The sequence below is a fragment of the Pteropus medius genome, unplaced genomic scaffold, assembly GCF_902729225.1.
Source record: "Pteropus medius unplaced genomic scaffold, Ma_sr-lr_union100, whole genome shotgun sequence".
In the NCBI taxonomy this organism is placed as follows: domain Eukaryota; kingdom Metazoa; phylum Chordata; class Mammalia; order Chiroptera; family Pteropodidae; genus Pteropus; species Pteropus medius.
The window spans coordinates 21,006,444-21,030,996 of record NW_024342473.1 but is presented as its reverse complement, the minus strand read 5'-3'; the positions used below and the strand labels follow the sequence as shown (position 1 = coordinate 21,030,996).

The 24,553-nt window shown below is 36.2% G+C and overlaps 1 protein-coding gene across 1 annotated transcript in view; it reads left to right on the top strand.

Annotated features, from left to right (window-relative positions):
• Positions 1 to 24,553, top strand: part of LOC120604618 (protein unc-13 homolog C) — a 348,907-nt gene that overhangs the window by 293,548 nt on the left and 30,806 nt on the right. Inside the window, exon 26 of the mRNA XM_039865545.1 lies at positions 4,941 to 5,088. Within this exon, the coding sequence (XP_039721479.1) occupies positions 4,941 to 5,088 (148 nt within the window). The remainder of the gene's footprint in view (positions 1 to 4,940; positions 5,089 to 24,553) is intronic.

Sequence of the window (24,553 nt, the reverse complement as noted above, 5' to 3'; positions counted from 1 at the left end):
CTGAAGTTGGCAGTAAACATTTTATCATGACTACAGGCCTTTTTCTTTGCTCTTCGTCATCTGATCCTATAAATGTTCACCCACCATTCCTGACTGCCAAGACCTTTCTGAAGCCTTATTTTGTCATCCAATATAATAATTTTAAGCTTTGGCTCAACTGCACATTTGAAAAACACACTTTCTGCCTTTGTCCAAGTCCATATTGAAAATATCAGCCAGGACAGGGACAAGGGTAGGGAGAATGTCACCCAGCTGACATCCTGATCCTTCACAGTACTAAAGAACCATCTCCTCCATGGTCCTCTGATGAAAGTCCTTTCTTGGACTTTTCTTGGACAGGAAATGACCTGTCCCAACATGATATTTTGCCAATTATTTTCTGCTAATTTGCCCCAGTCTAAGTAAAACATCTGAACAAATCAAACTGGTGGTTTGGGGATTATACTGCAGGTTGCAGAGGAACAATAATAAACTGAGTCATAGCGTTTTGTTTAGAACCAGTGGAGAATAATCCACTTTCCACATGCATAAGGGAAACATCCAAAGGCTTTAAAACTGCACGTTCACATATTCTCCTGTAGGATATAATTCCCCTACAAAATATTATAACTAATGGAGATCAATTCAGCTGCACTGAGCTATGGGTAGAAGGTTGTAATAGCTAAGACATTCACTCCCACACATCAGCCCCACATTTATATCCTTCAAACCCAAGCCTCAGCAAAATACATGCTCTCCTGCTCCTTCAGGGGATCTTTCAAAGAGCCAAAACTGAATATGGAATCACTGAATGACAAGGTACTGGTAGTTGACTACATCCTCTTTTCTCTTGATTATCTGTGCTTGTGAGATAAGGAGATTCATGCTCTTGGAAGCTGTTGCCCAGGTTCTGAACACTGTGTGAAAGGCTTCCATAAAGTAGCATTTCATCAAGGTTGCATTTGCATAACCATAGAAATCATCTCCTTTGCTCTTGGAGTGAGGAGCCTATGGCATGTGTTATTTGTCTTTGTTCACTGAATGGAGACTTTTATTCTTAGCATCTTGCAACTTGTTTTCTCTTCTAATATTGCTAACTTGTGTCCGGGGTTTGTCTTGCAACATCTCCTATTATACAATGCACTCCAGAAGACAAAAGTATCATTTCTTCTCCTACAAATATTCTCTTAACTTCCTGTCCTGCTAGAGATTTTAGCAGAAGTCAGTTCTGTGTCATAACCTAAAACTCTGTGGAGACCCTTAGGTTTTCCTCAGTAACAAACTCATATCTTATTCATGTTTTCCACTTCATGATTAGTCCCCCATCTTACAAAGACCTAGAAGATAATGCCTTCATAGTAAAAACGTGTCTTCCTATAAAATTTTAGGGAGCTCAAGAATGAATACATAGTTTATGCCTTCATAATCTAACTCTAGTTCCCTTCTTCCACAAAGCTTTCTATACCCTCAGAAGTGTCTCAATTATATGAAGTCCAGTCATATTCTTCTATTGTAGGATTTCCTAAATCATAATCCATGAAATATGTTTGCCCCCAAGTGTGTTAATAAGTATCCTGCATGATTGGTGTTCTGTAGCCACATGATTTTAAGAACCAAGTACAGAGTCCCCCTTATCCATGGTTTCACTTGTTGTGGTTTCAGTTACCCTCAGTCAACCACGGTCCAAAAATATTAAATGGAAAATTCTAGATATAAACAATACATATGTTTTAAATTGGACAGCATTCTGAGTAGCGTGATGAAATCTTAGCCACCCTGTAGAATGTGAATCATCCCTATGTCTAGCGTCTCCACACTGTATATACTACCCACCCATTAGTCACTTAGTATCTTAGATCTTGGTTATCAGATCAACTGTACTGATATCACAGTGCTTGTGTTCAAGTAACCCTTATTTTGCTTAATAATGCCACATTTACATAACTTTTATTACAATATATTGTTATAATTGTTCTATTCTATTATTAGTTATTGTTGTTAAACCCTTACTGGGCCTAATTTATAAATTAAATTTTATCATAGATATGTATATATAGGAAGAAACAGTATGTATGTAAGGCTTGGTACTATCTGCAGTTTCAGACACCTACTGAGAGCCTTAGAAGGTCTCTCCTGCTGATAAGGGAGACTACTGTGTGTTAATGAAAGGTTCAACAGATTTCCTTACCACAGAGAGTCTCAGAGCCTTTAATATGATAATAAGCATTGTGAATCTTTAAGACTAAGATGTCATCTCAACTTTTCCAGGCTCTTTTACTGCCTAGAGACAACTTGAAATTTCCAGGCAGCACAAGTTTTGTGATGAGAATAGAATACTAGTAGCAAAACAGTACAGTTTAAACTATACCAAAGAAATATCTCGTGAGAACTACAAGAACTTCAATTATTCTTAAGTAGTGCTGGGACTCCTAGGGTTTCTCTTGGTTACCCAGGGAGATTGCCTTCTTCCTCTAGTCCACTGTAGTCATGTATCTAGTGGCTACTGATATTTAAAATGGCAGTGCTGAGAAACTGATAAATGCCAAAGAGGTCACCTTTTTGGAAAACTCTACTGATTCCTTCCCCAATAGAATTATATACCTCCCTCATTATCTGTATTTGAAATCATTGTTCTTACACCTGCAGCATATAAGGGTGGAGCCTGTCTGAAAAACATAGAGTGAGAGAAAGGATTTCCTTCCAGAGATCCTGCCTATTCTTGATTCAGTTTATCCCACTGCTCTTTATTTCTAGGGTGAGTTATTTCATCTGATGGCTAAGTTATCAATATTCAGGTGTTTGTGTTGTGTAAGAGTCTGGGCTCGGCCCTTCGATCCCCCAAGAAAGATTTGTATGGAGGTCCGAATCTGGAAGAAGGAACACAGAGCAGAGAAAACCAGCAAACAGAAGTGACTTTATTAAGTAAAGTAGGCTGAGTAAAGTACAGTTGGAAGAAAGTCCAAGTGGCTAGCTCAATAAAAATCGAGTGCGATTAGAAATTGGGGATCTGACTTTTTATGGGCCATAAGTTTATTTGTTCTCCTGTCCTTCCTACCTTGAAAGGCGCAAATTCCCTGTCCCTTCTTCAGACCATCCTGATTCTGGCCGGGGCATGCGCAGTGTGTGTCCGTACATGGGCTATCATACGCCCGCATTGTAGGAACTATGAGGGTATGCTCAGTTAACTAATTTTACTGGTACTGGTCTAGCACCCCTAAAATAAGGTAATATAATGGTCATCTGCAGTTAACTGACTGCAGGCGAGCGAAGGGGAGCGCAGGGAAGTGAGAAAGGTACCAGGTACCACCAGGTACCTCGTTGTGTACGTTCTGCTGCTGCACAGTCTCCGAGCCTCGTTAACTCTTCATTGTCCCTCTCCGTCCGACTCATACCTACCTATCTACCCTGTCAGCTCCTTGGTTCATTACATTAACACACCTCCAGATAGCACCCCACCACTCCTCTAGGAGAAACGTCAAGACCAAACTAAATCGTCTGCTCTCACTAAATACATTTAATATTTATCTACCTTAAATATCATACCATGTTTTCTGAAAAAAGGAACTATCATATATTTTTTTTTTATCTACCAAGACACCTGAAACAATTCTGGTGTCATTCTCAATAAATGCTTTCTACTTGTGAAAATACTTCAACATTTTTACAGGAAGATTCAAGTGTAGGATGATTTAAAATATTATATCTTTGTCATCTCTTAAAAAGTAAGAAACTACTCTCTCTATTTTTCTATGCCTCCTCTTCATAATTATACCTATCTTTTGCCAGACTTGTGTTCTCACAGTGCACTCAACTAAAATCAGGAAATGGAATTTTTTCTCCTTGGGGAAAGTGTAATTGGAGCAATCTTTGTTCATATATCCCCACTGGCTACTTTCTCTGGCCTACCGCCTGAATCTTCTCTACTACGCTATTTAAAAGTGTTCTCAGATGCCTACAAATATGCAGAATATTTTTCTACATCTCCCCTTGAAAAGGGGAGAAAATTGAGATAGTTATGATTTTTCAGTTCATTGACTTGTTTTAGCTCAGAATTTTTTGAGTAGTGGAATAGAGGGATGACACATATCCATTTAAGAGCATATATTAGTTATTTGTTGAGCTTCTTCAAAATATGTCATTTTGTGAGATTACAGATCATAGTTAGCCACGTTGCAATGAGTGTGTAGTTTAATATTGTTGGTACAGAGAGAGAGAACCATTTATCTAACATGAACAGAATATTATAAATAGTATATTATGTCTAAATGTTTGGGGAGGAAAGACAGTTGTATCACATATCTAGATATTCAGCTTTCCAAAGAGATGTCGTGCATAATATTTGCAGCATGCAAAATGCTAACATCCTTTATTGTGACCATATTTATTGTCAAAGAGCCTATATCCTCTCTATTATCTTACCTATAAATATTGTTGTATTTTGAGTTTGTCGGATAACAATAGCAAAAACAAAAACAAAAAACTTCTATCGGAATGTTGACTTTCTAAGGACCACTCTGTGTCTTTAGGTTAGCCTACATCTGCACCATTGTGTTATTAGAGGATGGGGAAGATGAACTAGCAGATATCTGGTCTAAAGTGACAAACTAGTATCAGGAAATATGTAACTAAGATCTACTTTCCTTGTGAAATTTTGGCAACTCCGGATATTTTTCTTATGCTCTGGAAACAGAAGTCAGTAACCAAGTTGACAATTATTACCTAAACATGTCATTCTAAAGGATTCTGACCACTGTATCTTCAAGATCTCATATGCTTAAATAAAGTTTTGAATGAGAAGAAAAGTCTTAAGCCTCAAGGATCTGTGATGTAGAGCATCATTTCAGAGATACTGAGGGAACTGAGGCATTATTCCATTAGAGCTTTACTGTTACCGCAATAAAGCCCTTCCTTCAATACCCCTTTTCAAATGCTTCTGCTTACATTATTTATTTTCTTTTTAGCAATACTTCCATGCTGGAGGAAATGGCCTCAAAAAAAATTTCTTGGAGAAAAGCCCAGATCTGCAGTCTCTGAGATATGCTCTCAGTCTTTATACCCAAACTACTGATGCCTTGATAAAGAAGTTCATCGACACTCAAACCTCACAGAGTAAGTAACACATGGATGTGATAAAAACCGAATACTTAACTAAAATTCAACGTAATTGTTGTAAATACTATTAATGATTTTTACTATAGTAAATTAAAGCAATAAGAATGGAGGCTATGATTAGTAGAAAATTACCAATGTTTTAATACTCATGAATTATAATTTTATGAATAATTTTAATAATACTAGGGCATGCTTAATACTAAAACTGTATAGAGTGTTTGATTCTTATTGGTGAGTCTAACTTCATAAAATTTAGTAAAACCTAGTTTTGAATATCCATGACTGTGATATTCTCTTCGATTTAGTACAGAAGGTTCAATATTTGCTGGTCTTGGTAACTCCCCCCCAAAAAATGATAATTCACCAAATCCTGATTTCAAATGTAAAATCTCCTGCTCTGGGGTTTCCAGAAGGAAAATTTCATTTTATCCTAATTTTATATGAGAAAATTTCCACCTTTTACTTGTAAATGAACTGAGAGGTAAGTATTTTATTTAAAACTCAGATCTGACCTGTTTCGCATGGCAAAGTTCCTACTTCATAAGCTTCTATCATTATTGTTAAACAACCTTTCTTTAAAGTTGCTTTGTGATTTATTATATTTTGGTAATTATATGCATTTACGATCTGGCATTTCTGAGAGATTATTGAAAATGTCAGTATGAGTCAAAAAGAGCCAAATGCTGGCTAAAATTCTAGAGCATAATAAATCACAGCTCAGAAATCATAAATATAAATAAGAGAACACAGTCTTCATTCATAAGAGAGCCTCAGAAAAGAAAGCTTAGAGATATTTTTCCTATGATGAAAATACTCCAGACTTATTTGTGCTTCTTCATGTATTTTTAACTTTTCTAACTTCATCAAAGGTAATGCCATGGTAGGCACTATGTAGGTGTTTGGCCTGTCTTTAACACTTTGTGCTTTCTGATAGTGTCCAATTAAATGCTACCTATACTCTTTTTAATATGATATGCAAACCTATGTGAGCTTACATCTTGGGATGGTTCCAGAAAGGAGAAGAGAGTTGAGTTCATGAGGGGTTATCAAGAAATACCAAAATATTCAAAATATTACTCCCTATCCATAATCCTACAAGGTTTTCTGAACCTTATAATTATGAATACAGTTCTAATACATCACATAAATGGTGTTATAGCTTTATTCCCAGAGAATGTAGGTATATAAAACTTTTACTTTTCTAAGTATACATTTATGTGTATGCACACATAGATGTCACACCAAAAAACTGCATATGTATATAAATTTTGGTATATGGAATTTAGCACATTAATTTTTTATTGTGTATTATGTATGGCAACTTTAAAAACGTATTGAGGGGTATGGAAAAACAGGATCTGTAATCCTAATAACCCCCTGACTTAAAGTAATTTATTTCAGCCTTGGTCTTTCTTCTTCTTTTTTACTCCCCTTTTCTGGCTTTTTTGAGCATGCTTACCCCCGCCCCCATAACTGAAGTCGGTAGGATAGAGATATACAATGACTTTGCATTTTCTCCAGTGGCTCCACTCAGCCAAGCTCTGTAGAAACTAATTTTCATCTCTTCCCTATCTATCCAGTCATCCCCTCAACTGTCTGCAGCCAAGTATGACTAGGCCCAAAAAACCTGAGGTATGAATAGAGCCTGATGTGCCCTTTGCTCTTCCTTGTTGCCTGCTTCTCTGCTTTAGCATTTTGGGGGCAAAAACTGAAAAGAAGAAGGAGATATATGGTTGCATCAAAGTGCTGGCTTTCTGAGGGGCCCCATGTTAGAGATCCTCCTATCTGTTCAGCTCCCTGGTGAGCAGAATCTGTTCCAGCTCCCTTCAGGGGCTCCTCAGTGACTGCCTCCTGCAGCACATGCCATAGCTTCTTGCTCTTTAAATATCCGCTCCTAGTGATCAGCCTTCTGGAATGGGGTCCCAGCATAAAGGCTGAATGAAGCCCAACTTCCTCCTATGGGCTTCACTTGAGCCATAGAAAACATATATTCTTTCCACATCTTTGGTGATAATAAGGGATTCTCCACTGTCACCTGCCATCTCTCCACAGTTCCCCTCTCCACCTGCTCAAATAGGTGTTTATACTTCCAAACTGGGTGAGGGGAAAAAGGAGGCATATTGCTGCCTAACATAACATAACTGTGGTTCAATCAAAAATTGAGGCAAGCCAAAGTCTCATCAGTTAATGGATGCAGGATTTCCAAGTTTATATTCATTCTCTCTCTCCTTCTAATTCTATCGTAATCCCATCTCAGTATTCATTACTATAGACCGAATCATGAAATTAGGCAAAAACACCATATCCTTTATAAAATAGTGAGAAAAAGGAGAGATGAGAGGAAAATTAGTTGAATATTAAAATTAGTTGAATATTAAAACCAAAACAAATAAATAAAATACAATCTCCATTTCTATAACTGACCCTAACGTCGTGGTTTGTACTTATGACTTCCAAACGCCCCTGTCCACTCCACGTTCCCTTTGGATTCAAAGGAACCTCAGTTTCCAGGGTTCTTTAACTGAGAAACATAGAAAAGTTGAATTTTTGAGGGTTTTACTTATATGGGTATTATACCGTTCTTTGAACATTTGATACTGGACATGTTTAAATAGAGACACTTGGTTTCCACTCTTTGGATTTCTTCGGTACTCTGCTCTGCAGATCAGCATTTCCAGTGAATATCAGTGGTACCTGATATCCTAATAGCATGAGGAATCCAAAAAGACCAGATGAAGTCTCAGTTTCCAGTGTAAATACTGCTGCAATTACCCAAATAATTTTCTAGCACTTAGCACAGTACCAAGTACTCATGAATGGTTATTCTAATACTTATTATATTTAATTTTTGTTAATCTAAAAGCTTGTATTTTGTTAATTCAATTTATAAAGACCATACCGGTGTTAGGGTATATTTCGAGTACAAAATTTGAAATATAAGGTAGTACTGCATACAGCAAACCCCTGCCGCTTTCTGCCCGAGGAGCCACAGAGCATACTCAGCTCCATTCAGGATAAACTGAGGTGCCACAGAGTTACTGCCCCAAGGAGCAGCCCTCAACCAGTGAAAGACAGAAAAATGGCAGATTGAAAAAAAACAAACAAATTGCAATTCAGCTTCCACAGCTGGGACAACTATAAAGTGTGTTCTGCACAGACTGAGAGTTCCCCTGTAAAATGAAGCTCCAGTTCCCCTCGGAGGGCTGGCTTCATACCACATTCTTTGTTTCGGTTTCCTTACTTTTTCCTTTTCTCACCTCCCCAGTCCCTTACCAGTGTTTCCTGTGATCCCTTCCCTGGGAGACCATTTGTTCTTGAATGCTTATCTCAGGGTCTGCTTCTGGGGGAACCCAAATCCAGGGTCACACAGTTAGAAAGTGGAGCCAATCTTAATTCAGCTAGTCTAGATCTAGATCCAGTGCTGTTAACCATTGCGTGCAAATTTTGATAATGAATATAAACACCAAATACTCTGAATGAATAGTTCTCTAATACTTGGGCTTATTTATTTTTTTTCCATGATTTCTTAAGTCAGGAATCCAGAACTAAATGAAATCCAAATTATACATAAGTCAAAATCATTTGGATAAATTTTACGTGTTTTCATTTACCTCATAATCAGTAAAACAAAGTAATTTTTTGTTCCCTTAACTTCTAACATCCTCTACAGGGAAATTATTGTTTAAAACTACGTTGAATTATTATTCAAGTGTTATTAATTGATCTACGTGTTGTGTAAAAGGATTTGGGATCCTTTAGAAATCTTAAACGTGCTTTTTAAAGAATTCAAATTTTATTTCTTTTATTCTCATAAAATATTCCCTTTATTTTCTTCATTGTCTTTCTTTTGTTCAAATTTTCTTTCTCAAAAATAATTTCTCATCTTTCTCTTTCCTGTTTTTTCCCTTGTATATCTGTTAGAAAATTAACCGTAATATTAAATGTCAAGAAAAACAATAACAATTGAATTACTTTTTCACTATCTTCAAATTGAAAGATATACTTTTCATTAAAAAATATTCTTATTTAAATTCAGCTTCTTTATAAATGGGTGTATAAGTATAGAAAAGTCTATTGTATCTTGCTCACTTATTCTTTCTTCCTCTCCCTTTTTTTTTCTTTTTTTGCTCCTTTCCACTTTTCACATTGCTTTTCTCCTTTGTTCTCCTTTTGAATAGATTTAGATGTAATCTTTCTCTAACAGTTAAAAAAAAGAAAATGAAAAAACTACAGGAGATTGAGTCCCATTAGAAATTTATGAACCACAAAGTTTAAATAAGCTCTATCAACATGGACAAACACTATTGTCTCTCTTCTTTTTATTCCAAATATTGAGAAATAAACAAATCCAAAAATGGATATAGTATTAAGTATTCTTAAGTCCTCAAATGAAACTGTAAATTCAATTTTTAAGGCTAACATATTTATTATTCTAGCAATTTACTGCAATAATAATATACTCTCTTATTCTGCATTCTCTTAAATATTTACTGAGCATCACCTCTGAACAAACTCCTATACAAAGAGGCATATATTCAAAGGTGAACATGAAGTTATGTACCTCAGTTTCTCTAATACAGTGGTTCCCAAGCAGGAATGATTTTGTTTGTGAAATGTCAGGGACACTTGACAATATATTAAGAGCTTTGGTTATGACATCTAGGAGTAGTGGTCATGTCTCTGGTACCTAGTGGGCGGAGATCAGGGAAGCGGATAAATATCGTACAATGCACAGGACAGATCCCTCTGACAAAAAAATTATCTGACTCCAAATGCAGTAATGCTGAGGTTGGGACACCCTGTTCTGATGCTAGACTAAAAAGTGAGAAGTAGTGTAACAAAGGTCATGTCAGAAGAGGGGAAACTTTGGCTTTAGGAGACAAGGAAGGCAGAGGGTCAGTGGGTAAATTGGGTCATGAGGAGATAGAAAGAAAAAGGTATTCTAAATGAAGAGACTGTCCAGGAAAGTATGTACTTGCATTTTTAATTTTGAAATTTCAATGTGCCAAGCATATCTACAGTATATTTTAATTATGGAAAAGTTTATTTTACCTTTAAAACAAAACATACCACATCACCACCCAATTCTGATCAATAGATAAAAGTGCCTTAGATTCCTCTATGCCATTAAAATATATAGAAATATCGTAGTAGATTTTTTGAAACATGAGTAGAAATCATTTTAATATTTGTAATAATTACCAAATATTCTTCCTCCTAATGTTGACCCAATGGTTTAAATTGGGTAGTTAGCTTGAAAAATTATACTTTTTTTTGCTGTTTCTTAAGAATGCATTACTTACAGTTTTAGAAGCGGGCACAAAATTCATTTCTTGCATCTTGATTACAATATTCATCATAAAAAAGCTTTTGTAACAGCTATTTTATTATACCAAGGGCTTTTTGAATATTTCACGTAGTAGTAGACAGTGAAAAATGTATAAAACTTTAATGTATTAAGTAGAGTTTTTGCAATGGATAACACAATTTGGAATGGGACACAGAATGATTAATTGCTGAGCTATCCTGTGTCATATTCTGTTTCCTTATCTGAGCTTTTATTACAGCTTGAGAAACCTGAGTGTCAAAAGCTTTACACACAAAAGGAATACTTTATGTCTGTTACAACTGGCATATAAAGAAAGAAAAATTTATACTTGACTATAAAAGTTAAAATATATGAAATTAAATTTCTTTCTATGAGCTCTCTCTCTTTTTTTTAACTTTTAATGAACAACATCTTTGACTCCCTCTCTGCTTATGTGAAGTTTCCTGAAATTTAAATCAGATCCTTTTGGTCATCTTAATAACCTGTTTCCTGCTAAAGTGAAGTGTAATGGATTTTAATTTGAAATGGAAATCAGAGAGCTACTGTTTCACACTTTGGAATCTACAAATATGCTTTAACACATTAAAAACATTAATTACCTCTAATTATGTTCCTCGAAGTATAGAAGATACTTTGTATCTTCTATAAGTAGAAAAGAAAACCTTTTCTGAAATGGTTCACTGCAGAAAGGATCCCTGCTTATCAGAAATTAATAATATTTAGTTGGCAGAACTGGCATCAAAATAGAGCATTAAGCTTGAGGGCCAAGGTCTACAGCTGAAACTTTAACCAGAGGCCACCTATAGGAGAAAATGTGAAGAATGTCATCAGTTTATATGGGGAAGTAATATTAAAATCCACTTGGCCATCTTCAATTTAATACTAATTTGAAAGCACAATCAGAAGTGGTTTCTCATTTTAGCTGATAAGTCTTTCAGAGATAACCAGAGATCCAGAATCCCTGGAACAGTAGAATTCAACTAGCTAGCACTGACTTCCAAGACAAGAGGTTAACATTTCTTAGAGGCTCAAGTGGGAAAATGGAGGAGAATTTATGAGGTTTGGCTCTTCAAATGTTGCAGTCTGTCCGATGACATTCAAAGCTGGACGAGGCTCTTCAGAGCAATCAAAAAGCTGTACATGAACAACCTTAATAAGATTGCTGATGTGATATGGTTCTGAGTACACTGAATCTTACCCAAAGTAGAAATGGCAAGTGTTAGGTAAGGTTTCAGTAACACTGAGCAATACTGTGAACCAAGCAAGTCTGTCACTGTGCTATTCCTCCTACTGACCCTGTGAGTCCAGCAACATTATCCATATTTCTCAGGTTAAGAAATGGAGTCACAAATAGATTATGAAATTTGCTAGTCATGCAGACAAGGGGCAGAGACAGTACCCTTCCCACAATCTCACACTTCTTTTAATTATCAAAGAAATCAGAATGTTATTATGACTACCTACAGCCCATGCTTTCTTCTCCCTAGTTTTGAATAATTGGGTGTATTTCATCCTCCTTACTTTTGATTTCACTCTGACTAAATCTCCCTTATGTTCAGAAGAACATCTTTTAAGTCGATACCTTTTTTCTATGTCCACAGCAAACTCCTTCCCCAATCTTCTAGCTTCTTCCTGTGCTTCTCAGTTTCTTCTTATTCTGGCCCCACTTACTGGGCATGCTCAATGGCCAGGGCACCTTTTGAATATCAATGAAGTATTTACATTGTAGGAATCTAAATCGAATGTAAGAAAATGCATCCTGCTTTTAGAAGAGCCTTTATAACATAGCCTCGTTTTATTCTTCTGGTCTATGTCTGCGTGTAGGATATTGCTGCTCTGCTTTTCCCTCCCTATTCTACTCTTCTCCACTCTTCCCCACGAGCAGAAGTTTCATTTTCTAATACTCCCCTAGCACATTGAGTCATATTATAATTGCTAATCTATATGTCTCTCTTCTCCCAGTGTGAGCACTAGGAGGACAGGGACCTCACTTACTCATCCTTGAAATTTAAGTGCTTACTACAGTGTTAGATACAAAGTAAATGCTTAGTAGATTTTAGAACCAATGAATGCTAGAAAATTAAATGCAGAAAATTAAAAATTGTGATTTGACATAATCCTCAAATTTGTATTGATACGATTATAAACCTCACAACAAACCTGTATTGAAAGTATGTTCACAGCCCTGTGCTATACACTGTAGAGCACCCAATATGTGTACCTATATGAATGTGAGAGTGTGTGTGTGTGTGTGTGTGTGTGTGTGTGTGTGTGTGTGTCCCCTTAGGAAAAAAGCTTATAGTTTTATTGCTGACACTGTTCAGTTTTTTTTCATACAAGGTAGAAGACTGTAAGTGCCACTGGAAAAATACAAAGGAGTTTGGAAAGTTAGACGGGGAGAATAAAATTACTAATTTTTATCAAACTCTTGAAATCATGTAGTCAGTCTGAAACATGGAACTCAAAAGGAACAAGGAAAAAATCAAACATGCTGCTTTGTTCAGAGTAGGTCACTGACAGATTTTGTATGTCTTTTCATTTGACTCATTTTTAGAAGCATTGGTTCCAGCCTTTGTATTAGATGCTAGGAAAACTACAGTGAAAGGCTATGCTGAGCATCTTCCATTTGCCCCCGCTTAATTCGCCGTACTCTTCTCCCAGGAGGTTGGGCTGTATGGATTACAACACTGGACTCTCTTACTCTATTTCTTATGGGGTTCACCCAGTAAGGAGCCCTCTCTGAAGTTCTGTGAGAGGAAAGAATGAGCTTAGGTATTCATTCTCTAGATTCCCCCTGGGGTGGTCCATTCAGGCTGTCTTTTAACTCTAAGCCTCTAATTGTTGCCTCCCCTAGAGAATTCTCTTCTTTTTCATCCCAGTAGCTACTTCTGCCCCTCACGCTTTATGGACTAAGGGTATTAGCTCCACTTTCCTTTGTGGTTTCCCTAAATACCCATCTAAACCTTCACAAACAGTCCCTTATTTTAACCTTCCTCAAGTTACCATTAGTTGAGTTTCCATCTGTTTTCTGTTGATACCTTGATTGATACAAAGGCCAGTGTTCATGGCTTTGCTAGGATTTTTTCATCAAAGATTAACATGTTAAACAATCAAGTTAAGCATCAGAATAATTCTCTTGGACATGAGGGAAAATATCATACTTTGATAACCAAGCTATCCAGAATAAAGACTGTGTAATAGCTTTTTACTCACAGGAATATTTTCCATCACACTCTGGCCAGGGCATCAAAATCCCAGGTCCTACATTCTCATAATGCGATTTTTCTTGCCCAGCATCTCATTTTCTCTGGAAACCTGAAGGCAGGTTGAGAAAACAGACTCATTGGTGAAATCATTTGCAAAATCTAAGAGTCCTCACAGCACAGAGTAAGCAGGTGTTTGCTGTGTATCATGCAATGGAGAAATTATCATTCTCAGTGCACTAATCTAATATGTGTCTGGGTCAGAACAGGTGTATTTTCACTGTTTATTTTTTGTCATGAATAGTTGGAAGATTCATTTTTTCATAACTCTACCTATGTTAAATCAACAACTCTGTGTGTGTGTGTGTGTGTGTGTATGTGTATGTATGTGTGTGTGTTTCATCATGAGAGCCAGATCTCATTCCAAGGCCATGCAGAATATCAGTGGTATTAGAACCCTGTTTTCTGATTTAAAATGTTCTCTGTTACTTGCCTCTTAAAAGCTAACATTGTTATAAATGATTCTGAAAACAATGTATATATTATTTCTAAAATTAAACAAAAAAATTAAAATTATGTTATTTCTAAAATAAAAAACACTTGACATTTTCCATTACATTCAAAGATCTAACTAATAACCACTCACAGATTCAGCTTACTAGAATTTATAGGCATCTTCAAATACTTTTCTCTTACTTGAGACTCAGAACAACCCTGCAAAATCAATCAGAGGTCTTTAGATTATTGGTCTGATATACCACACTGCCTCTGGGCACTCTTTTGAGACAGTCCTTTCACCCAAAAGTAATAGATGCCATTGAAGTGATTTGAGCAGGGATGCAGTGTGGGAAAACAGACCTATGGGAGACAAGACAGAAGCTGGCAGACAAGTTGGAAGCTGGGCTAGGGGAATAGCGATAAAGAGATGTCTTCAAATTCAAGATGTAACTCAATAGTACAATAGGCAAAGGCTAGTGAAATTAATCTTGTTAAATTAAGATTTGGGATACTAAATTTGTTTTATAGGATCCAAAGTAAAGCAACATTTACTTTTGTGTGGTGAAATTTTGGTGTGTTTTTTTTTTCTGCCTGCTTATAATTTTCTGCACTTTCCAATTATTCAAAAATGTCCAGGTATTTCTTGTTGAATCATAATTTTCCTTTGAAAAGAAATATGAAGAACACATTTTGCTATGCAAGGTAAATTAGTTTAATTGAATACCAAACTATAATTAATTAAAAGTGGTAGGTTTTGAAGTCTTTCAGGGCCTTGGATTTAAATCCGTGGGTTGGAATAAACAGCCCAATTAAACTTTCTCCTTAGGATTCAAAGGCTTTCAAATTTGCTCTGTGGGTAGGAAAATTGTCTGGGGAGGAAACTACACACACACATATTACATTTACATATACATATTTGTGTGTGTGAGTATATATATATATATGTATATACATATATATATACTATATGCATATATGTTATTTAATGTTATAAAACTTATTTTATGAAGAAATTTACTTAACATAATAATTGGGTAATACGTTGATTAAAATTAAGCAAATGCCAAGTCAAATGATAGACTGGATATTTTAAAAATTATATCTTCTTACTATTGGTAAGTATGATACTCTTCAATGTTTTTCTTATTGTTGTTCTTTTTGTTTGAGGTCTGATTGAAAAGTAAAACAGACATTAGAGTCAATTCTTTGAGAATTTTATGGAAATACTGACACACTGAGATGTCAGAAAAACATTCTCCAAATTTTGACTCTTGCTGAGTCAAGAAAGCCAAATGCAGTACATTTTTTCTAGACTCACTGAGCCATAACATCTGGTTTTATTCACCGAGAACAGGTTTTGTGACCAATGGAGTCAGTGACATTAATTGAAAACTGCAGGCTGTTGCCTCACAACCTCCAGATGCCCTTTATAACTAACTTTCATAAAAAGATATGGGATGTTTTCTCCTTCAGTTTATACCTTAGTGCTAGAAGATAAGCCTTGTTATTAAGTGTTCAATTCATCTTTAAAAAAAAATGAACTGTGTTAAGTGGCATGGAAATAGTAAACCTAAATCTTTAAAGGTTGGAAGCCAAGCGTGTATAAACCTCTGGCATAAAGGTCTCTACTTATTCAAGGAGAAGTAGGGGCAAGAAATTGATGTGTTGGTTAAGACAGAAGAGTAGGGAATCATGCAGTCACGGTCCAAGCATTGCTCTACCTCTGCACGGCTTTATGACCTTGGAATAAGGTCAACCTCTTATGCCGCGATTTTTCTATCTGGAAAATGATAGCACAATAATTCCTAAGCTTATCAGTTGCCGGAAGGATCACAAGTGGTAATACATGTAAAGCACCTAGCATACAGCAATCTCTCAATAAATGTTCATTTTTATTACACCATCCTTGTTATTATTAGATGGACTGTCTAAAAAGTACCTCTTCTACAAACATGAACTCTTTTAGGATGCAGCTCTCTAGGGAAGGAAGCCAATAATCATGCGTCCCCCTGTGAGCCGTAGTTTCATTTTACCAAGAGGGTGTCAGAGTGATGGAGAAACCTGTGACACTGACACCTGAAAGATTCACACCTGAAGTTTCTATGAATTTCTCCACACATGCCACGGTCACCAAACAATCATATATTTATTGAATGCTTGCTAGCCACAAAGCACTATGCTGGGCATAAGACATGGGAAAATACTGTGCCCCAAGTTGTTTACAATAAAGCTAAAACAAGTACATGAAGGGAAAAACAATTGCATAAGGCAGCTTATGCGAAATACTAGATGAATCTACAGAGAAATAGGTACTAAGGTCTTTAAGACAAGGGAGAAATTACTGTGGGCAGAACAGTGGGAGGCTTCAGAGAAGCCTTAAGGTGAGCTTTGAAAGATGTGCAAGGTTCAGGTAAGGGCAGAAGAGGAAGGCAGCTCAGCAAGGCACAGAGGACAAGCCGACAGAGATCCATAAGGGAGGACTGGAGAAGCACTGCTCAGTGTAGTCCTGGGAGCAGCAGCACCAGGATCTCCAGGTATGTCCGTCAGCTCAAACCACCATCACAGAACACCATGGGCTGGGGGGATTAAACAACAGATGTTTATTTTCTCACAGTTCTGGAGCTGAAGGTGCTAGCCAATTTGGTTTCTAGTGAGAGCCCTCTTTCTAGATTGTAAATGGCTGCCGTGTCATGGTGTCCTCACAGGGTGGAAAGAGAAAGAGCTCTGTGGTGTCTCTCCTTATAAGAACACTATCAACCCTATTGGGTCATGACCCCACTCTTTTGACCTCATTTAACCCTAATGACTGCCTTAGAGGCCCTATCTCCAAAGACAGTCACATTGGAAGTTAGGGCTTCAGTATATGAATGTAGGGAAGGAGAGACAAGCATTTGGTCCATTAACACCTGAGAACTTGTTAAGAATTCAAAATCTTGGACCTTTCACCCCAGACCTACTGAGTTAGAAACTTCAGTTAGAAAAATCTGTTTCGACCAGCCCTCCTGGTGACTCTGAGTTTAAGAACCATCACAGTAAATAATCTGTAGGGAGTAGTGAATGGAGGGGAGATGAAAGAAGTAGGTTGTGATCAGAACTTGGAGAGCTTTGGATGTCAGGCCCAGGAGTGGAGAGGCTCATCTGTAGTCAGCGGGAGGCCAAAAATGAGAGGAGGTCAAATGGGTTAGTGTAAAGCACTCATGCTATGCCATCTGCTTTTGCATAGGAAGGTAGGATGGAGGAGGAAACCTCTGGGGAACAAGTTTTTGCAGCTTAATTATTTAAAGTCTCAATATAGTAATAGCAGGAATAGACAAAAAGGGATGAATATGAGAAATATCATGAAGGAAGAACCTACGGGTCAAAGAAGAGTGGCAAACTTAGGCAACTTGTAGATCTGTGCGACCTACCACTGACCAAAATGTAGAAGTGTAAATGGGGAGCTGTTTGAGGCAAATGATAAATTAAGTTTTATTTATTTCTGTCAGTGTTAATAGGAGAACAAGCAAGTGACTGTGTTCACTGGGCAGATGGGAAATGTAGTTAAAAGCAGTCAGTTCTGAAACTACGTTCAGGAGGTGAGTTTGAATCCTGGGGTGTGGGTGCGAACTCTGAGAAAGGGCATACAATGAAGGAGGATAAACAAAGTCATAAAACCAGCCACTACGTGGAAGAAAACTATGTCCTGGAAATAGAGAGTGAAGACCGGGTCCTGGTAAATGTCAATGCCATTTAAATACTTTTGCTGCTAGCACCTAGAAACTTGATTCCTACCAGTTATCTAAACAAAAGGGGTTATTTTCAATTATTTTCAGTTTAGTTTTTGTTCATGAACAATATTGTATGAATAACTTAAAAGCCAGTTTCAGTAGGAAACTTGGCTGTTTACATATATATTTTTTTTAATTTTTTAAATTACAGTCGACATACAATATTAGTTTCAGTTATACAACATAGTGACTAGACATTTGTATAATTCACAAAGCGATGACCCTGATAAGTCTAGTATCCATCAGACACCATATTATAATATTATAATATTGACTATATTCCCTAAATTATTTCCATTAGCTTTTTTTTATAGTTGACATTCAATATTATATTAGGTATACAGCATAGTGGTTAGTCATTTATGTAATTTATGAAGCCATCCCCCCAATAAGTCTAGTACCCTACATATATGTTTATAATGTAAAATTTTTATGATAGATTTCAAACACATTAGATCAATTCTAGCTCTAAATTGCATTGCTGTCTTGTAGTATGCAGTTATACCTGGTTTCATTTTATTTTTCACATAAAGTTATTTCATTCCCTTGGTTTATAAACATCTTCAATTCTCTTTAACTAAAAAGGCAAGGTAACTTGATAGAGCATTCGCGTTAGCAATAATAACCCCCAGTGCAGAACCAAATGAAACAGCAAAAATATAATATAGCAACATGTCCTACATCATTAAAGAAAGGAAAAAAAAAATGTGTCACAAGGCAGAAAAGCCACAATGAAGAAATTCTAATGGAAGTATAGAGAATTATAATGGAAATAGAAAAGAAGAAAGTCGAGTTTCCTTTACTTTTAGAGTAAGCCAGTTTGGAAGTTAGTGAGTAAATGTTACAGTTATTTAAATGGCAAGGTTAGTGAATCCTAGACAAACATTACGGTTCAAATCTCTGTTATACGAAGCACACCTGTATATTCCACTTGATCCTCTCAGTGACCCTATAAGAAAGATGAGACTATACCCATTTTCAGATGAGAAGACTGGACTACAAAGTGAGATTAGGTGATGTGTAAGAGTCACATAGATGGAAATGGGCTCAAATTCAAATTCTTTCAATTACAAACACAGGGCATATTCTACTAACCAGCCCACTAACCAAAGCTTTTATCAGAAAGCTAATTTCTCTAAATATTTAGATTGATGTATAAGTAAAAGCAATTTTGGTCTCATTGTCATCAACCTACCATTGGTTATCTCATATGAGCAACAGAATTAAGGCGTAATAAATTCTAATAGAACCTCTTATTATTTATATGGATACAATAGTAACAGAGATGAGGAACTACAGATATTAATTCAACAGATATTTGCATGTTATCTAATATTTGCCCTGGCATTGGCGAGTATTTGGGAAATATAGTTAAAATCAATATTGTCCCCTAATCTTTGGGAAGAAAGGAACTGGGAAGGTGATCGTATAGAAGCAAAATCATGTAGACACTCAGTGATACAACTAGGTTATATTGTTAAATATTTAAGACTGTTAAAGCCATAAATCAATAATTTACCAGCAGCCTATCCCTCATTCATTAATTCACTTATTCACTCAAAATTTAATCTTTCATAGATTCATTTTACCCACCAGCACGGCTAGAACATACCAAGATAATTCCTTTCTTGCCAGCAATCATATAATACCATTATAGATTTTATAAGTTTACTGATTGGGATTCAAACTTAAATTTCAATTTCAGACTGTGTTGTCATGTCGAAATGACACAAATATCTGTCGGGTGACACGACAGAATATCAGATGACAGAATTCTGCCCTACTAGTAAAATTCAGAAAACCCATGAAACATTTACATGGCCTGAGGTTTTCTACATGCTCAGAGTTTATCTTGGGAAACAAATTTTTCTACATTCTTCTCCAGTTTTTAAAAACCACCACCAATCAATTCATATAGTACAACTCACTCAAAATGACTAGTGTAAAAGGCAATCTGAACAGAGTATGGATTTACAATATTTTAAAAGACTTTGTAGTTTTATAACCTTTACATTTAGGTAGTAACTTGAAAACTAAAGATTTTGGCATTGGTCCTCAAGGTTTCTGTACCTACCTCTACCATTTTCCCAATTTATAGGCATTTCTGGTAGGGTGGAGTTCACCCCTGCAGGCAGATGTTACTCTGCCTTTCCCTTCAGACGACCAAGCTGTGGGGAGAGTAAGTGAAGACAAGATGGCACTGAGCCCTCTGCTTATAAATCCCACAGATATGTCTGAGAAGATACATGGAAGTGGAGGAAGAATTGTTAGGCGTAGAGAATCACATCATCCTTGAGGCATTGCAGAAGGGGGCAAGAGACCCAGCTGTGTGAAATGTAATCATTATAACAAAGAACTGCATTTTGATCTTCTCAGATGCTGGCAATCTATTGCCTAACATATAATTCAATATTATTTGACAAAATAAATTAGTGAATAATATATTAATACGTTGTATCAGAGGTATCACAGGAGACCCCTAACATTAATGATATCAGGTGTTAGAAAAACAAATACATTATATAAAATTTTTATTCTGACTAGACAAAAGTACTATTACATCCAGCCAATAATGTAAGCCATTTTCCAATTATATCTAACTTTCATGGAGCACAGTAATGATATTTTTAATTGAAGTATTAGATGTATTCCAGTGAGATAGAGTTTGGTTTAATATTAAGAAAAAAGCACTAACGATTAGAGTTATACAGTAAAGGAATGAAATTCCTCTTTAGATAGTAATGTCTACATGACAGAAAATAGCCAAGCTAATACTGGTCAAAATTTTCCAGAACTGTTGTAGAAAGGACTCATGCAATGAATAGAAGATTTTCACCTCTAGGTCCTTTTTCATTCTAAGATTCTATGAGATTGTTTTGAGATTTTAAAACTTCAGATCCTGTCCAGATCCTGAGTATAGTCCTACAGTTTTATACTCTCCAGAGACATCTCCGTGCACATTGTGTATGAGTTGGATAGATTTGAGTTCTTTTGAATTAAGCTGAAGGAAACAACAGTAGGAAAGGCTTATTAAAATTTGCCTAAAAGAATGTAGTGAATGTATCCTGATTTAATCAAGCACTATAAAATTCAAGTTCTAAAAATGGAGTCCATTTCTGCTGATTGGATGTTATAATTCTTTCTAAATTTTCTAAAGTTTTTCTTCTGTTTTTAGAAATATTTGCTCTCATATGAAACACTATTTTAAGCATAAAGTTTCAGCTCCTAAAGTTCATGTCAAACACTCGTAAAGCATTTGTTACCAAGCAGGCATTCCATGAATGTTTGCTATATGGTAAGGAGGCCAGCCTTTGAGAGAGCACATGGGTCATTTGGCTGTAAGGCTAAACTAAATGGCTAATTGAGTCATTCTACTTAAGAACATTCAGGTACAGAATAGCTCAATGTTTCCCAACTGTTCTTTTAGGATAATGATAGAGGCTACAATGGAAAAAATAGAGAAGCAAAAAATGGGTCATGTGGTCAAATAAATTTCAGGACCTGTGACTTAAAGTTAAAAGTTAGTTTTTTCTAATTTGTAATTTGCTAATGTGCATTGGGAGGGGGACATAGTGTGCAATATTTCCACATATATTTGTTCATGGAAATATCTTATTTACAAAGCCCATTTGGTATAGATGACTCATAATGCCATAATACCAAACTCAAATGCACACATATACATACACTCATAAATTTGAAGAGTTTATTTTTCTTCAAAAATTATGGCAAGAATATTTGGTTCATTTCTGTATTCCTCATGTCTGCTGCTTGATGAACATTTATTGAATGAAAAATCAGCATTAATGATATTGTGCTATTTCAAAAAAAGAAAGAAAAATCCAAAAGTCTATTCTGTTATTCTTCTCACCATCCCATTTATTCCTGCTTAACCCCTCCTAATAATAATCAGGTCTTATAGTAATAGTAGATTTTAGAGTTTGTCAAATATGTCTGTATTCATGATTTCACTCGATCCTCACAAAAACATAAGTAGAGAAATATGATCATTCCTATCTTATCCATGGAGAAATAGATATTTGAAGGTGTTGAAGACTCAATCACATCACTAGCAACTAGGACACAAATTCCTGTTTCACAATTCCACATCCAGTACGTTTCTTACTCATCATGAGCATTTATGCCGGTTTCAGAATTACAATCAGAAACAGATAAAGCCTTAGCAGTTTCCTCTGCATTTGACTCTTCTTTCTTTTGCTTTGGTTTTGTATCTTTTATAAACCTGCAATGTCATATATTCTTTCTCAGTATTTTCTTGCAAGCATTCTTACCTTTTGCCTAACTCTGGTATGATTGCACAAGTTTTTAAAAATAAAATTCTTCAATAATATTTGACCATTATGAATCCAGGGCCCCAAAGAACCTCAAGAGAGCAATTGTTCCTATAGTTATAAATTTTTTAAAACACACATACACAAATATTGTTGTCAACACCATTTCTAAGAATGTTCTCTAGGTAGCCTATGTCAGTGTTTAATCACTTGTACAATGAAAAGTTCTTCCCCATATGTAGACAAATGTTCTCTAGGAATGTGTTAAGTCTATTTTATCTGTGTTTCTTCCTCTGTGGACATCTGGTCCTGTTCTTTCTGAATATTACTCATAACCTAAAAAAAAATATGGTCTCCCTGTGACTCCTTTTTTCTTTCCTGCCTCTCCCTGACCAATGCAGAGAATAATAAGTATCTATATTATTTAAGTTAGAGGCACTGAAAAGATTAACTTGTCTCTTTTAAAATAATTATTGTTTTAAATTTATTTTCCAATTACTTTTGATATATAATATTATATTAGTTTCAGATGTATAACATAGCGATTAGTCATATACAAAACTTACAAAGTGATCACCCCAATAAGTCTAGTATTCCTCCGACACCATCCATAGTTGTTACACTATCATTGACTATATTCCCTATGCTGTACATCCCCATGACTTCCTCCACTCAACCCCAAGACTGCACTTATTTGTGTCTGGCCTGCACCAGCTTTTATACTTTTCATACTTGAGGACTCAGGAGTTCTACTTCTGAGAATCTATCCTCAGAGTCTTTGGCTCCTTCCAAAACACCATTGAGAACTTGTAGGTATTCAGTTGTGCCTTTAAGAATATCAACTTTGCTAAGTATCCTGCTTTGAGAAAGAAGGGTCACCAGTGCCTTCTGTTTGGCAAAACCAAGAATGAGATATTTTATCTGCTAGTGCTCCTTGGTATTGGCCATATACCACCTCTCCAGGACAAACTGGAGGTCTTTGGTGGAGGAGTAGCCTCCCAAAGGCAGCTGCTTGAGTCGGCAGATGATGCCAGCTGGGGCAGCAGCCCCAGCTTCTGCAGCATGTCCTCCAGCACCTCAGCAGGCAGGGTGGGGAGGAGGCTGGGCACAGTGTCCACAAGGGGCTTCCTTGTGACTATTTTTATAACTGGCAATTTTTACTTCACTTTGTTTCACTTTTTTCACCGTCCCCCAACCACCCTCCCATCTGATAAACATCAGTTCTCTGTGTCCGAGTTTGTTTCTGTTTTGCTACTTCATTTTTTTCTTTTTTCTTTTTTTTTTAGATTTTACATATAAGTATTTATATGGTATTTATCTTTGTCTGACTTAGTTCATTTAGTATAATACCCTCTAGGTCCATCCATGATGTCACAAATGGCAAGATTTTATTCTTTTTTACGGCTCAATAATATCCATTGTGTATATGTCCCGCATTTTCTTTATCCATTCATTTATCTAGCTATTGTAAATAATGCTGCAATGAGCATACAGGTTCATATATCCTTTCAAATTAGTGTTTTGGATTTCGTCATATAAATACTCAGGTGTGGACTTGCTGAGTTATGTGGTAGTTCTATTTTTCATTTCTTGAGGAACCTCCATACTGTTTTCAATAGTGGTTGCACCAACTTACGATCTCATCGACAGTGCACGAGGGTTCCCTTTTCTCCACATCCTCACCAACACTTGTTGTTTTAATTATTTTTGTTTGTTTTTAGAAAGAGCTTTCATAGATGTAGCTTGGCAGGCATATGATTATTTATTAATCCCTTATTCCACTAAGTGCTTTGGGCCAAAGAGAATGATGGACACCTACTCCAGAGTAGTCTTGATCTAGTTCACCAGGTCATAATAGGTAATCACAGGACCATATGAGGGTCATTTCAAAGCAGCACATATCAATATAGGAATATGGCAGTCCCTGGACTGTTCATTGATCTCATTACAGTGAGACCTTCATAAATCCTAAAAGAATAGAATTGTTATCCAAGGAACACTGGGTAGAAAAGAAGAGTCTAGGAAAGGCTCTTGATGGAGGCATATGATTTAGAGAAAAAGGGATTTTCTATGCATACCAAATAATATCACTAAAGGTAAAGAAGTAGGAATGAGCAGGTTGTGCTCAGGGCTTGGCTAGCAGGCCAGACTGGCTGGCACAGAAGATCTAGTTTGAGAACAGAATGAGCTGAAGTAGATGAAATTAGATTTTAGGAGGCCTGCTAGATTTCTTTGTCCACATAGTACTTTCATATTGCTAAATGCATAATAATCGTAACACCTGAATACTCACTAAATTCACTTTTTTGGTACCTTGTTTTTTTAAGATGTTTATTGATAAACATTTCTGAACTATGGGACAACCTCATAATA